Source organism: Anoplophora glabripennis, unplaced genomic scaffold (assembly GCF_000390285.2).
Source record: "Anoplophora glabripennis isolate ALB-LARVAE unplaced genomic scaffold, Agla_2.0 scaffold843, whole genome shotgun sequence".
NCBI classification, from domain to species: Eukaryota; Metazoa; Arthropoda; class Insecta; order Coleoptera; family Cerambycidae; genus Anoplophora; species Anoplophora glabripennis.
This window is the reverse complement of record NW_019416924.1, coordinates 65,457-78,453: the sequence shown is the minus strand read 5'-3', so window position 1 is coordinate 78,453 and position 12,997 is coordinate 65,457. Positions and strand designations below refer to the sequence as shown.

Sequence of the window (12,997 nt, the reverse complement as noted above, 5' to 3'; positions counted from 1 at the left end):
TACCCAAATAAAATAATAACTAAAAAAAAGCGTTTGCAAAACATGCGTTTGCTATTATCCTAACCCCACATTTTAACAATTATTTTCACGTACTTATAAAAAGTAAACAATTTTATATGTAGGACTAAGCAAGTAAATGTTATAAGAATATTTACATGTGGAATTATATATAAAAAAGATAGTATTTTCGTAGATTTCAGTACCTAAAACCTTAATGGTTTGATCGTTTTTTGCACCTGTTTATTCGTTTTACTGCGGCCGGCGTCTTTGAAAATACTCAGGTGGCATGACATAACATTCCTATTATTTGATAAGCTTTAGATTATTCAGTTATTAAATGTTTGAAATTATTTGTCTTTGCGGAAAACACTATTTACAGAATATGGGACCCATAATGGTCTGATATTATCTTTGATATATAAATATGGGTAATATTTTAAAAGTAGGTAGGTACCTAAGTAATAAGATTTTGTAAAGCTTAAGTAGTACGAAAATATAACGCATAAAAAACCAATAATATGTACTAATTTTTCTTTATTAAGAATAAAGATTAAATTTTACGTACAGGGTGTCCCACATAAAATCGTTATTTATATTGTAGCCTTGGTAGTTTCAAAATAAATTTACAGCTTAAAAATTGGTCTGGCTCAGGTAGATTTCTGTTTCAATCTACAAATCAGTAGCTACTTACCGATAAGAAGGAAACCACTAGTCTAGTCGAGAAGTGAGTTTTTTTTGCGAAAAATAGTTATTGTAATCCTAAAAATATGGTTGTTAGTACATTGGATTCGGAATTAAATTCAGAGAAAGAAGTATTTTTAAATTTATCCGCAATTAAAAATAGCAATTGTTATAAACAAAAAACGAAGAGAAAAAAGGGAGTCTCCGTTTTTTAACTATAACTAAAAAAATATTGAAGATAGCTGAAATTTCAAAAAAGATCCTGAAAGAGGAGAAAATTTCAGCAAAATAAGTCAGGAATTGTAGCTCCATTATTTATAATTTTAATTTGACGTTGAAAATATAGCTCCGCGCGGCGGCGGCGGTTTCCGCGTCGTCGCGTCGCCGCCAAGCAAAGTGTGCAACACAAAATAATTTTTTTATAGTATTCAATATTAATTTAAAAATCTAAATAAATTATAGTGTCATCTAGACACTTGAAGGAACACAGCCCAGTTGGAAAATAATTTTTAACTTGACTTATGTTAAAGTTATTCAATTGTTAATGAACTAATTTTTCGTGGTCCTAATCTTTCATAAAACTTGTTGTAAAACTTTAAATAATGTATCTAAAATTTTTTTTCTTTCTGGGAGGTCTTTTTATATACATAATAAACAAGATTCCGTTGTAAAAGTTTATAAAAGTTTTTTCATTTGTTTATAATGATTTTTTAAAGTTAACAAAAAATGAAAAATCCGGGAAATGTTAAAAATTTTTTTTTTACCAAATGTTTGATTTTAGTTGTTTTTCTATTAATATATTGCGTTTATTAGCTTAGCTAAAAAATTTTTAACGTTATTTGTTTATAAATTTGTTATAAACAAATGGACAAGTTTAATATTTTTGAAACATTTTTTTTGCCATTTTATTGTCTTGGTAAAATAATGATTTTTATAAACAAAAATGTTTCTTAAATAAATTTTTTAATTGTTTATAATCGTTTTTTTATTTTTGTCATTTAAATTATTTATTAAGAAATCATTTTTTTTAATCATTATTTGCTATTCTTAACGTAATTATAAAAAAAAAATTTATTCAAATTTTCATTGTTTATTTTATAAACAATTTGTTATAAACAAATTCTGATTGTCATTTTATTTTTTTTTTCGTAACTTTAAAAAATTATAAATACAGCTATGTGCATCAAAGTGGTAAATAACATTTTTTTCTAATTTTTATTGCATTTTTAAATACTTTATCACATCAAAGCTGAAACGGTCACCTATTTTATAAACTTATAAATTGTTATAACTTCTAAACTATTGATGATACGGTTTTTGACATTCAGGTAGATCTTTTAGATAATTTATTGATCTATAACATGAATTTTTTTACCTGCTTCATATCTACAATGGTTCTATTTTTATAAACATTTGTTTATAAAAAAATGCATTATCTAATTCTTTAAATGACTATAACTTTTAAACTATTGAAGTTACGGATTCCACTATTCATGACAATTTTATAGAGTAACTATTGGACTACTCAATAAAATTTTTTTTATATTGCAAAATTAGCGGTGAATAGAAAAATGTACTAAATTTTCAGAATTAAATAAAAATAACAAATTTGACCGAAATTGGATGAAACTACAGGAAAAGATAACTGTTGGGGTGGTTAACAAATACCTGCAATCCGGACCCCCCAAAAAAAATGGCGGCGTATTGCAAAATTATATTGTCGAAAACGCTAGCGCGTGTATCTTCTGCCCAAGTCAAGATATCGAAATTCGACCAGAAAGGATCTAAAGGTAATTACATTATCTCGCGTCTGTGTAAATTTCAGATTTTTAAGTTGCAAAATAAAAAAAATTTGCGAACTTCCGCAAAAGCCTACCCTTGTAGCAAATTTCCTTAGGAACAAAATCAATAAGTATACATCATGTCGATTAGAGGCTTATTTTCGGAGATCTAAGCGAAAAACTGAAAAAATGCAATTATTTTATTTTCTTTTGTTATAAACAATATGACGCTCGACATCTGCAAATACACAAATTTAGGCTTTTATTCTGTGTATTTTTTACTTAATTTTAAACCCATAAAATTCGAGGTAGGCCCTATTATTGAAAAAAAAAAACTAATTCGCCCGGACTACTAGGCTTATTTTATTCATTTCAAAATTTAGAAATAAAAAGTTGTCATTCTGGGAACAATTGTTTATAAAAATTTTGACTTTTTTTATGAACAAGTATTTGTAGAATTGGCTTTACTAGTCAATTTTTCAGAGAACTACAGGGTGTCCCGAAATTGGGGGCAACATTTCTACAGGGCGTTCTATGTCGAGAAATAATACTTTTTCTTTATATAAACGTGGGCCCAAAAATTCTTCCTAAGGAAGTTATAGCTACTTAAAGGGGACAATCTGATGATGGTTTTTTCTAAATAACTCCGAAACCAGTAGAGACAAATTTATAAAATTTGGTAATTAGCTTAACTCTTACGTGTTCAGTCCGCTACTGAAACGAAATTTACAAATTTTCATCACATACGTTCCAACACTGGGGGGAAAATTTACCATAACTTTTTTATGCGTTGACTTTTTTGACTTTTGACTGAAAAGTATGAAATTTCAGTTTTTTAGTAAAAAAAGGTACTCTTGTTTCATATTGGTAGAATGTTCCATTTTTGTATAAAATCCATTAAATACAGGCAATACAGCGCACAAATTTTCAAAATAGATTTGCAATAAATTTGTGAACAGGAATTTTAGGGGACCTAGCTACTTGGACCAATCCAGTTTCCCGTTTGTCTGAATACAGAAGGATACTTAAACTTTCTGCAAAATGATGTAAGAGAACTATTGGATGATACACCGTTAAAAGTACGCTTAACATTACACTATCAACAACCTCTCTTTACCCATAATGTCATAAATTGGTTAAACGATAATTTTCCTTTCAAGTGGATAGGTAGAGGTGGTCCCATTCCATGGCCACCTCGGTCTCTAGACCTATATCCTCTAGATTACTTTCTGTGGGGTAGGTTGAAGGCTGTAGTTTATGCTACAGAAATAAATCATTTGGAAGAATTACAACAGAGGATTCATTTATTTGGCTGCAAATAATTTGTTTTTTTTTTACTTTGTCAAATAATCATTTACTAAAGATTCGAGAATTTTTATGAAGATAACAATTCACAAAAACTAAATAACTGAACTGTCAATGCAAATAACGTCAAACGCATATTTGTTATTCAAAATCTGCGATATTGACAATTTCAATTCCCGATGATTAACACATATAACATTATTTTTAAACGGATTTTACACAAAAATGGAACATTCTACCAATATGAACCAAGAGTACCTTTTTTTAATAAAAAATCATGAAATTTCATACTTTTCAAAAGTTAAAAAAAGTCAACGCACAAAAAAGTTATGGTAAATTTAGGAAGAATTTTTGGACCCACGTTTATATAAAGAAAAAGTAATCTTTTTCGACACAGAACACCCTGTAGAAATATTACCCCCTAATTTCGGGACACCCTGTATATTTCATTTTTGCAATAAGTATTTCATTCTAAAAATTTTTTTCTGTTCATTCATTAATCATTAGTAATATTTTTGGTTTTTCATTTAAAAATTAAAGTAGCAAAAAAAAATCCACTACAACTGCAGGCTAATTATATTTGAAATCGCATTATATTCCAAACAGGCACACCTGCTAGAGCTGTCGACTGCGAGTCAGCCGATACATGTAGGGTGCGCGCTGTACTACTCCCCACCGCCGGAGATATACACTTCCCCTCTCGTGCTTAGTAATTGTCCAAAAGATGACATAAATTTATTTAATTTTAATAAGCAATAGCATAAAATCGATGTAAAATTTCCCTGGGAACACGATGGTGCAATTATTTTTTTGCTACTTGCCGTAGTTTACGAGATATTTGCGAAAAACCTTATTTTTTACGGTTTTTTGACCTTTTGACCCCTTTCCTGACCACCTAGGTCAAAAATTTTTGCGGATTCGGATTCCTGAGGGTCGAATACATATTTGCGCCCAGGTTTGATCGACAGAGGAAAAAATGGAGGTTCAGCCTTCATTTCAATGGACTATATACATACAGTAATATTATATATATATTTTATGCCTATACATATTATTCTCCAAACGCAATTAGTAGCAAGATTCTATATATTTTAGTAATTAAGCAGTGTTTTTAAGTTAATACGACTCGTCAAAGTAAAAAAATATTTCAGGTTAGGTATATATTTTTTTTACTGAAAATAGCAGTTAATTTACATTATCGGATTGTTAATGTGAAAATATAAACATTAGACTGTTGACTATTCCATGTTATACGTGTTTTAAGGTCACTTTTGAAGAAGAAACTACATGTAATTTTAAAAACCGTATTTCTGTTTTTATAATGAAGGAATAGTAATTATAAGATTGTTTAAGCTTATTAACTAAAAATTATTGCCTACTCAATAAAAAAATATTATTGTCCTCGATAATCTATTACTGATTAATAAAATATTTACTCTCTTTCCTTATAAGATTGTATGTACGCAAATTGGAGCCGTTCCTGAAAAATCGGGCGAATGTGGCTGCAGTTTAAATTATTAGACTTGAAGCGTTGGCCGCTAGAACAGCACCTGCCGGGGTCACGTTTCGTGACTCACGCTGGGCGATATTTTTTGTACAAAATCCCGTCCTTAAGAACGGAAATTGAAGTCCCGTTTCATCTAACAAAGTACTACAATATTCATATAGATGTCGCTTATAGTAAAAATGGTACGATTATTTCATTCATTCAAATTCCGGCAAAATACACCTAAATAAAAATGAGAAAATGCCAGGTGCACATACACGTGCGCGATAATGAGTTGTCCGGCCTATACGTCCATCCCACTCTCTTGCTATCTCATAATTGCATATGAAAAGAGAAGGGTGATAAAATAATAAAAACTCCAATTTGCGGCCGCCGGTTTTTTGTTCTGAAAATATTTCTATTTTCTGTCTTCTACTTATTATTATGTACATATTTACAAAAACGGAGGATGGCAAGTGGTTGTACAAATTTATAACAGCTGCAACCAACTAAAAGTTTTATTTGATATTATTTTCTACATTCTAGTACTTATATGGATTCGGACTAGAGTAGGTGCGAATATAGTTATTTCTTGTATTAATGGATCTTTGAGCTGTTATCTTGCGTTGTGGCGGGGAAATATTTTATTTGTGGAGTTTACTATTTTTTAAATGAAGGAAAAAATATTAACAGAGTAAGTATTACAATTTGCTAGGCATAGTTGTACTTAGTACTAAATTCAAGTAAATAATAGGTATTAAAATAAATGTAGGTATTGTATTTGATTATTTGAAAATAAAAATTACATATGCTACAATGGGCTTTCCGCTTACTTAGCCGTAATATAAAATATGACATATTGTTGTTGCAATGCACATACAGGCTGTTCCAATAGTGTGACAAAGTTTATAATTATTTTCAGTTATTATTATTGTTATTATTATTATTATTATTATAGGGCAAAATTTTCAGGCCAAAAACAAGATATTCTGAATGTTTAATTCGGTCTGAAAATAACGAATAATGCAAATAATAATAAATTAAATGTGAATCTGAGCAAATAACTTTTTTCGTATCACTACTACAGGCAGTTATACTAAACTTTATCGCACTATTGTGGCACCCTATATATGACTAGATATATAATTATGGTAAATCAAAAGCATAATAGGTAAAAATGTATAATTATCTATGTTTATAACAAATATTCAGGCCGAGTATGTAGCCCATTTTATCATAATAACAGTTATGTTATTTCAGGGTTGTTAATGTTAACTGTTAAGATATAAAGTGCACGTTATTGAGGAATTAAGACCACTTTTAGCAAATACTCGTATTGCAATTTTGTTGTTTTTTGAAGACACTTTTGTGTCGACATTTTTAATAATAATTATGCAAACAAGAGTCAGTATTAGACAAAAACACATATAACTGACAGATGTCTTTTAGGTTATGAAACATGAAACAAATGCAAACTCGTAAATAACGGGTAAGTACAACATAAGGCTTTTTTTCGCGACTGAATATTGGTGAATATCTGACTTGTAGTCACTATTTCCATCTCTTTTGATCTTAGTTGTCATATGGTAGTTTAAATCTCTTCACTCACTCATACTACACATACCACAACATACATTTTCACTCGCGAAAAGAAGCCTATAAAATAGTTTGTAACACGTTATCTTAAATTATAACAGAGTTTCTTAAAGGCAAAGAATTTGGTGTTGCTATAGTTTAACGTAGGTGTTATTTGTCTAATGAAAATGAAGGGCTTGTTAAATTTCCATTTACTTGCAGGTTTTATAAACGCACATCGAAGGTAAGTTGTAAAATTTAAGTAACTTAGGGCGTGTACCATAATTCCAACATTTTAACCAAGGTTTTGGTTCGCCGTTCCGTAAATCTATAGGCCTGAAAAATANACTACTACAGGCAGTTATACTAAACTTTATCGCACTATTGTGGCACCCTATATATGACTAGATATATAATTATGGTAAATCAAAAGCATAATAGGTAAAAATGTATAATTATCTATGTTTATAACAAATATTCAGGCCGAGTATGTAGCCCATTTTATCATAATAACAGTTATGTTATTTCAGGGTTGTTAATGTTAACTGTTAAGATATAAAGTGCACGTTATTGAGGAATTAAGACCACTTTTAGCAAATACTCGTATTGCAATTTTGTTGTTTTTTGAAGACACTTTTGTGTCGACATTTTTAATAATAATTATGCAAACAAGAGTCAGTATTAGACAAAAACACATATAACTGACAGATGTCTTTTAGGTTATGAAACATGAAACAAATGCAAACTCGTAAATAACGGGTAAGTACAACATAAGGCTTTTTTTCGCGACTGAATATTGGTGAATATCTGACTTGTAGTCACTATTTCCATCTCTTTTGATCTTAGTTGTCATATGGTAGTTTAAATCTCTTCACTCACTCATACTACACATACCACAACATACATTTTCACTCGCGAAAAGAAGCCTATAAAATAGTTTGTAACACGTTATCTTAAATTATAACAGAGTTTCTTAAAGGCAAAGAATTTGGTGTTGCTATAGTTTAACGTAGGTGTTATTTGTCTAATGAAAATGAAGGGCTTGTTAAATTTCCATTTACTTGCAGGTTTTATAAACGCACATCGAAGGTAAGTTGTAAAATTTAAGTAACTTAGGGCGTGTACCATAATTCCAACATTTTAACCAAGGTTTTGGTTCGCCGTTCCGTAAATCTATAGGCCTGAAAAATATGGTAAATATGGAACGCGGTTTCCTGAAAATGGTAACGATTTACTTGAACCAGAGCAACCGCTAAAAATCATCGGTTGTTGGCGGTATACTTCTTTACTCACAGTATTTTTGTGGTTATGTTTAGCAAAATGGAGGTAAGTAAAAGTATTACCTTTTTTTTTGTTTCTTCAGATAAGAAAATATAAATAAAATTAGACTCTACTGCGGTAATAAATCACTTTTTAATTAATTTAAGAATAATATTAAATGTGGATATTGCAATTTCATACTGGGGACAAGTGTTGATACTGCCACAAAGTTTTTTCCATTACATTCTTGCCTGTCAGGATTTGAACATGTCGTTATTGACGAAAGTACTAGCGCAGTATATGAGTATACTCCTTTATTGGGAGAGAAAAACCATTTAGAAACTAGCAACACAGCTTCCACATGAAGCAGTGAGAAACAAGGTAAGCTAAATATTTTAAAATTTTAAAGTTAGGTTTATATAGTATTGAATTTCAGAAACTAATAGTGACAAATGGAGTCACGAAGAAATTTTATTGCTCATCAGTACATATCAAGATCATTCGCATAAATTTTCATCTCCACAGTATAATAAAAAACAAGTTTGGTCAAAAATAAGTGATATGTTACGTGAGCACGGTGTGATTAAAAGTCACATTAAATGTGATTAGAAGTGGCGAAATTTAAAAAAACAATACGAGAAAGTACTTAACTCAAATCAGGAAACAGGAAGCAGTAGAAAAGCATGGATTTATTTTGAGGTGAATATGGTATATTTTTGTAGTCGTTTTAAAAAATAAAATAGGATATTTCTCTTTTATTGTTCTTATTAGTCATTAGCGATTTTCTAAATTTTGATATTAACTGTGTACTATGTATTCTGTGTAATTTGCTTTAAAGAATTATTACTAGGTATATTAATTATTTATTTTGATTTATACCTGTTATAGTTTTGTTTGTACTATTTTCAGAAACTTCAAGATATATTTATGAAGAATCCTAGTATAAACCTTCATTTACTTTATTTAGTACAGGTTCTTTCAAGATACAAGGAAAAGTAGTGGGAAATTCCAGATTAATGCAATAAATAACAGTAAATTGGAAAATTCTCCAACAGACTCTGACCTTTGTAAAGGTAATAATTATTATCAGTATATATTGTATCCACTGCTGTTGTATATTTGTTTTTGCTTTATAGTAATGCACACAGAAGACAAAGAAAATAAATACAAAAATAAGAAACCAAAAACTGAAACGAAAGAAGAAGCGACGGAAAGGAGATATCGGGAAAAATTAGAGCAAAGGGAACAATTTCTTAATTGGATAAAAGATAATGGCGGTTGCTACAATCAGTAAAAAAATGTTCCAGTATCTTCTGCAAAGAATTTTTAAGTGACGGTTTACAAAAATTAAACATTCATTTTGTATTATTTTTAAGGATGTGCTAAAAGTTTTATTTTTTACACAATGTTACAATTTAAATTTTATTTATTAAATATTTCATGTTGGATTAACAGTTTTATTTACAATTATCATTTGAGGAGATGATTTTCAAAACGCAGTTTTTGAAGCATAACACATTTTGAGATTATTACGTAATAATCATATGTGAAAAATTGTTGGTGCTATAAAGATAATAATAATTAAGTGTATTAATCACCTGACATTAGAAAATATTTTTTGTGGTATTTTGTTTAAAACTTTTTTGAATACGAAAGAAATGCGTTTTGAAAACCAAAATCGAAAACTGCGTTTTGAAAATCAACTCATTTATTACAGAATAATACTGTAAATTATTTAATTACCTATACTCTATTTAATTGTTCACAAATATGGTTTCTTTTTTCAATACCATATGCATGTCTCTGTCGGTGGTCATTTTCATAATGCCTTTCCTCTTCTGTTACTTCGGGATCAACATCTGGCTCAAATTCAAAATCTATATATAATTTTACACCCCATTCTAGATTTCTTATGTCCATAAATTTCAATATACGAAAGCGGCCTTTTAATAATGCAAATGCACGTTCTATAACAGATCTACATTTTGAGTGTAAATAATTAAAATGTCTGCTCATTATTTAAATGGCCATTGTCCTTGTAGAGAGTAATTAAAGTTGGTAACAGATGGTATGCTTTATCTCCAAGAAGATGAGTATTTTCTGGAAATTTTTCATTGTTCAAAAGAAAATCCCATACCTCACTCCTTTTCAAAACAGTTGAATCGTGGACAGAACCAACTTCTCCAGCATAACAATGTGTAAATAACATTTTATAATCACATACTCCCTATAATAACATATTTATAACATTATAATACATAAATATTCCACCACAAGCATACCTGAAGAATTAAACAGGGAAATTTTTTTCTGCATATATAAGTAATCCCATGATCATGTGGTTGAGGAATTGGAATATATGATCCACCAATGCAACCAATAATATTTGGAAAACCTTTTTCAGCAAATTCATTTTTTATTATATTCATATTATCACCATCTGGCCAACGTATTATTGATGGACTCGATTTGACTAAACATTTTGTCACTCTTCTCACAATTCTCAGTCCTGTTGCCTTTCCTATATCAAAGCGGGTACATATTGATCTGACAAATGAAAATATAGCTAATAGCGATTAATACACAATGTAAAATAATATATTTACCGATAACTATCTGGTGTGGAAAAATACCATATCGCACATAATAATTGACGCTTTGCGTCTATTGTTGGATGGCCTACATCTACAGATGAGGATGAAATGTGTTCTTTCACTAAATTTAAAAGATAATTGAACGTCCTTCTGTGCATTCTAAAATTTTCTTTGAATTCTGTGTCTGTATATTTATTAACAACATCCTGAACAAAGTTTTGTATTCTCGGCCTTTTTGCTGCAATATAATACAGGTTTATTTACATTATAGATAGCACATCAATATTTTTTATTACCCCTTGATTCATCACTATCACTTTCTGCCGACGACGTTGAAGAAAATATAATATCTACAGTTTCAATCATATCCATATCAGATAAAAATATTAGAAAAAAAGTATTTTTAGTTTAAGTTTAACTAGTTAAACTAATTACACGAACTGAGAAAATTGTAAGGTTATGTTGAACAACCTAAACGTTCCGTAATTCAATAAAGAATTTCAGTAACCGACGGTTACCATAACCGTGGTTATGGTAATGTCCGTCAATTTATGGTATGGCCTTAGGTAGTATATACGTATACGTATATACTACTATATAGTATACAGGGTAGGAAAATACCGATGGTCTATCTGAAGTTACATGAGAGCGATAAAGTAAGCCATAGAAATCCATGCGATGGAGAAGGATGGCTATAATGAAGGCCTCTCATAGTCACCGCCCGTTTCGCCCTTCCACAAATAAGATCCACTTCTTATTTGTGGAAGGGCGAAATGGGCGTTGACTGTTAGACGCCTTCATTAAAGCCATCCTTGTCTATCACATGGATTTCTATGGCTTACTTTATCGCTCTCACGTAACTTCTGATAGACCATCGGTACTTTCCTACACTGTATACAATTTCGGGCTGTTATCTGTGAGCTGGACGAGAAAAGTCTGATTTTTATGGAATAAGTCACTTTGATCATCATCCGGGATATTCCAAAACCGTTAAGGTCCGAATGATCTTCATTTGTTTCTTTTTACTAATTAATCATTATAAAAAAATTACACGTGCAATCTGTAACTAAGACTTAGAATGGATAATTTTTAATCAAAGAGAAGTGGATAACATTTATTCATAATGATTCATGTTCTATATGGTCTTCAGCTTTTTGAGAATTCACTTCCTGCATTAGGGTCTTGAACTTTCTATATAAAACCACGTTCATCCCGTCCAAATCGGCTAGTCCTACTCCCGACCGCAGATATCACGTCTAATTTGTTTATAACAATCAAATAAAAACCGATAAACAAATGAAGATCGGTGGGGGTCCTTTACAGTTAAAGTACAACTAATAAGAAGAAGAATGAGCTTTACCGCATCAAGATTGGCCGTTTCCACCCCACGTAATATCCGAAATACGATTATTTGTTAATAATAATTGATTATTTATAAATAAACAAATTAGCGCCGCATGAGACGTTGTAGACTTTGATGTACATGCAATTACGAAGAGAACGCACTTTGTCCCATCAAAATNTAAACAGCAAATTATTACATTCAAGAACTTAAGGTGCATTTTTCTAAAAAAAATTGTTATGTAAGACATCGAAATTTTCACACCGTTGTTTAGATAATTATCACTGTCATCAATTTCGAACGAAAAAAATATGCGTTGTCATTAAAAAAAAAAATTATGTCATCGCTGCCGTAAGTGGATTATCGAAAAAAAATTTTTCCACATAACAAGGTGCCCTGGATCAAATAAAAATCGACGGGTCTCACCGTTTTTCGAAAAAAAAATTGTTTAACGAAAATATGAATTTTATTATTTATTATTTTTAACTTTTTTACCACGCTGTATAAGTATTTACCCTAAAATTATTGTTAGGTTAAATCAAACGAAGAAGGATCTAACAAGGAAACTACCCCAACCCGAACTCTCCGATTTCCCATATTTTTATATATGTTGTAGACTCGGTTGTAGAACATTAAAAATTAAATGACATATTTTTTTTATCGGCGGAAAATCATATTTAGCGGGTCAAATACATCCTCAAAGTTCGCTCCCCAAAACAATTTTTTCTAAATATCTGGGGTTCTAATCAATATTTTGGAATTAAAAAAAAATGTAAATTGCTTTTTAGAAAAAAACATATGTTTCACATTAGATTCCGTGTTTGGAGGCTGCTACCCTTATTTTTTATTTCAGAAAAACTATATTTTTCAAACAGTTTTTATATATAAAAAAATTCATATCAAAAAAATAAAAAATATGATATCTGTAAACAAATTGACAAAATAAAGTTCTCTTTTTAGGGGGTGAACAACC

At 30.1% G+C, this 12,997-nt stretch overlaps 1 protein-coding gene across 1 annotated transcript; it reads right to left on the bottom strand.

Annotated features, from left to right (window-relative positions):
- Positions 1 to 10,087: 10,087 nt before the first annotated feature.
- Positions 10,088 to 11,054, bottom strand: LOC111692021. The gene is made up of 4 exons (XM_023455687.1): positions 10,979 to 11,054; positions 10,695 to 10,920; positions 10,587 to 10,635; positions 10,088 to 10,315 (listed from the first exon to the last, which is right to left on the bottom strand). Exons 1-4 carry the CDS (start codon positions 11,052 to 11,054, stop codon positions 10,088 to 10,090), a joined length of 579 nt encoding a protein of 192 aa, XP_023311455.1.
- Positions 11,055 to 12,997: the final 1,943 nt, after the last annotated feature.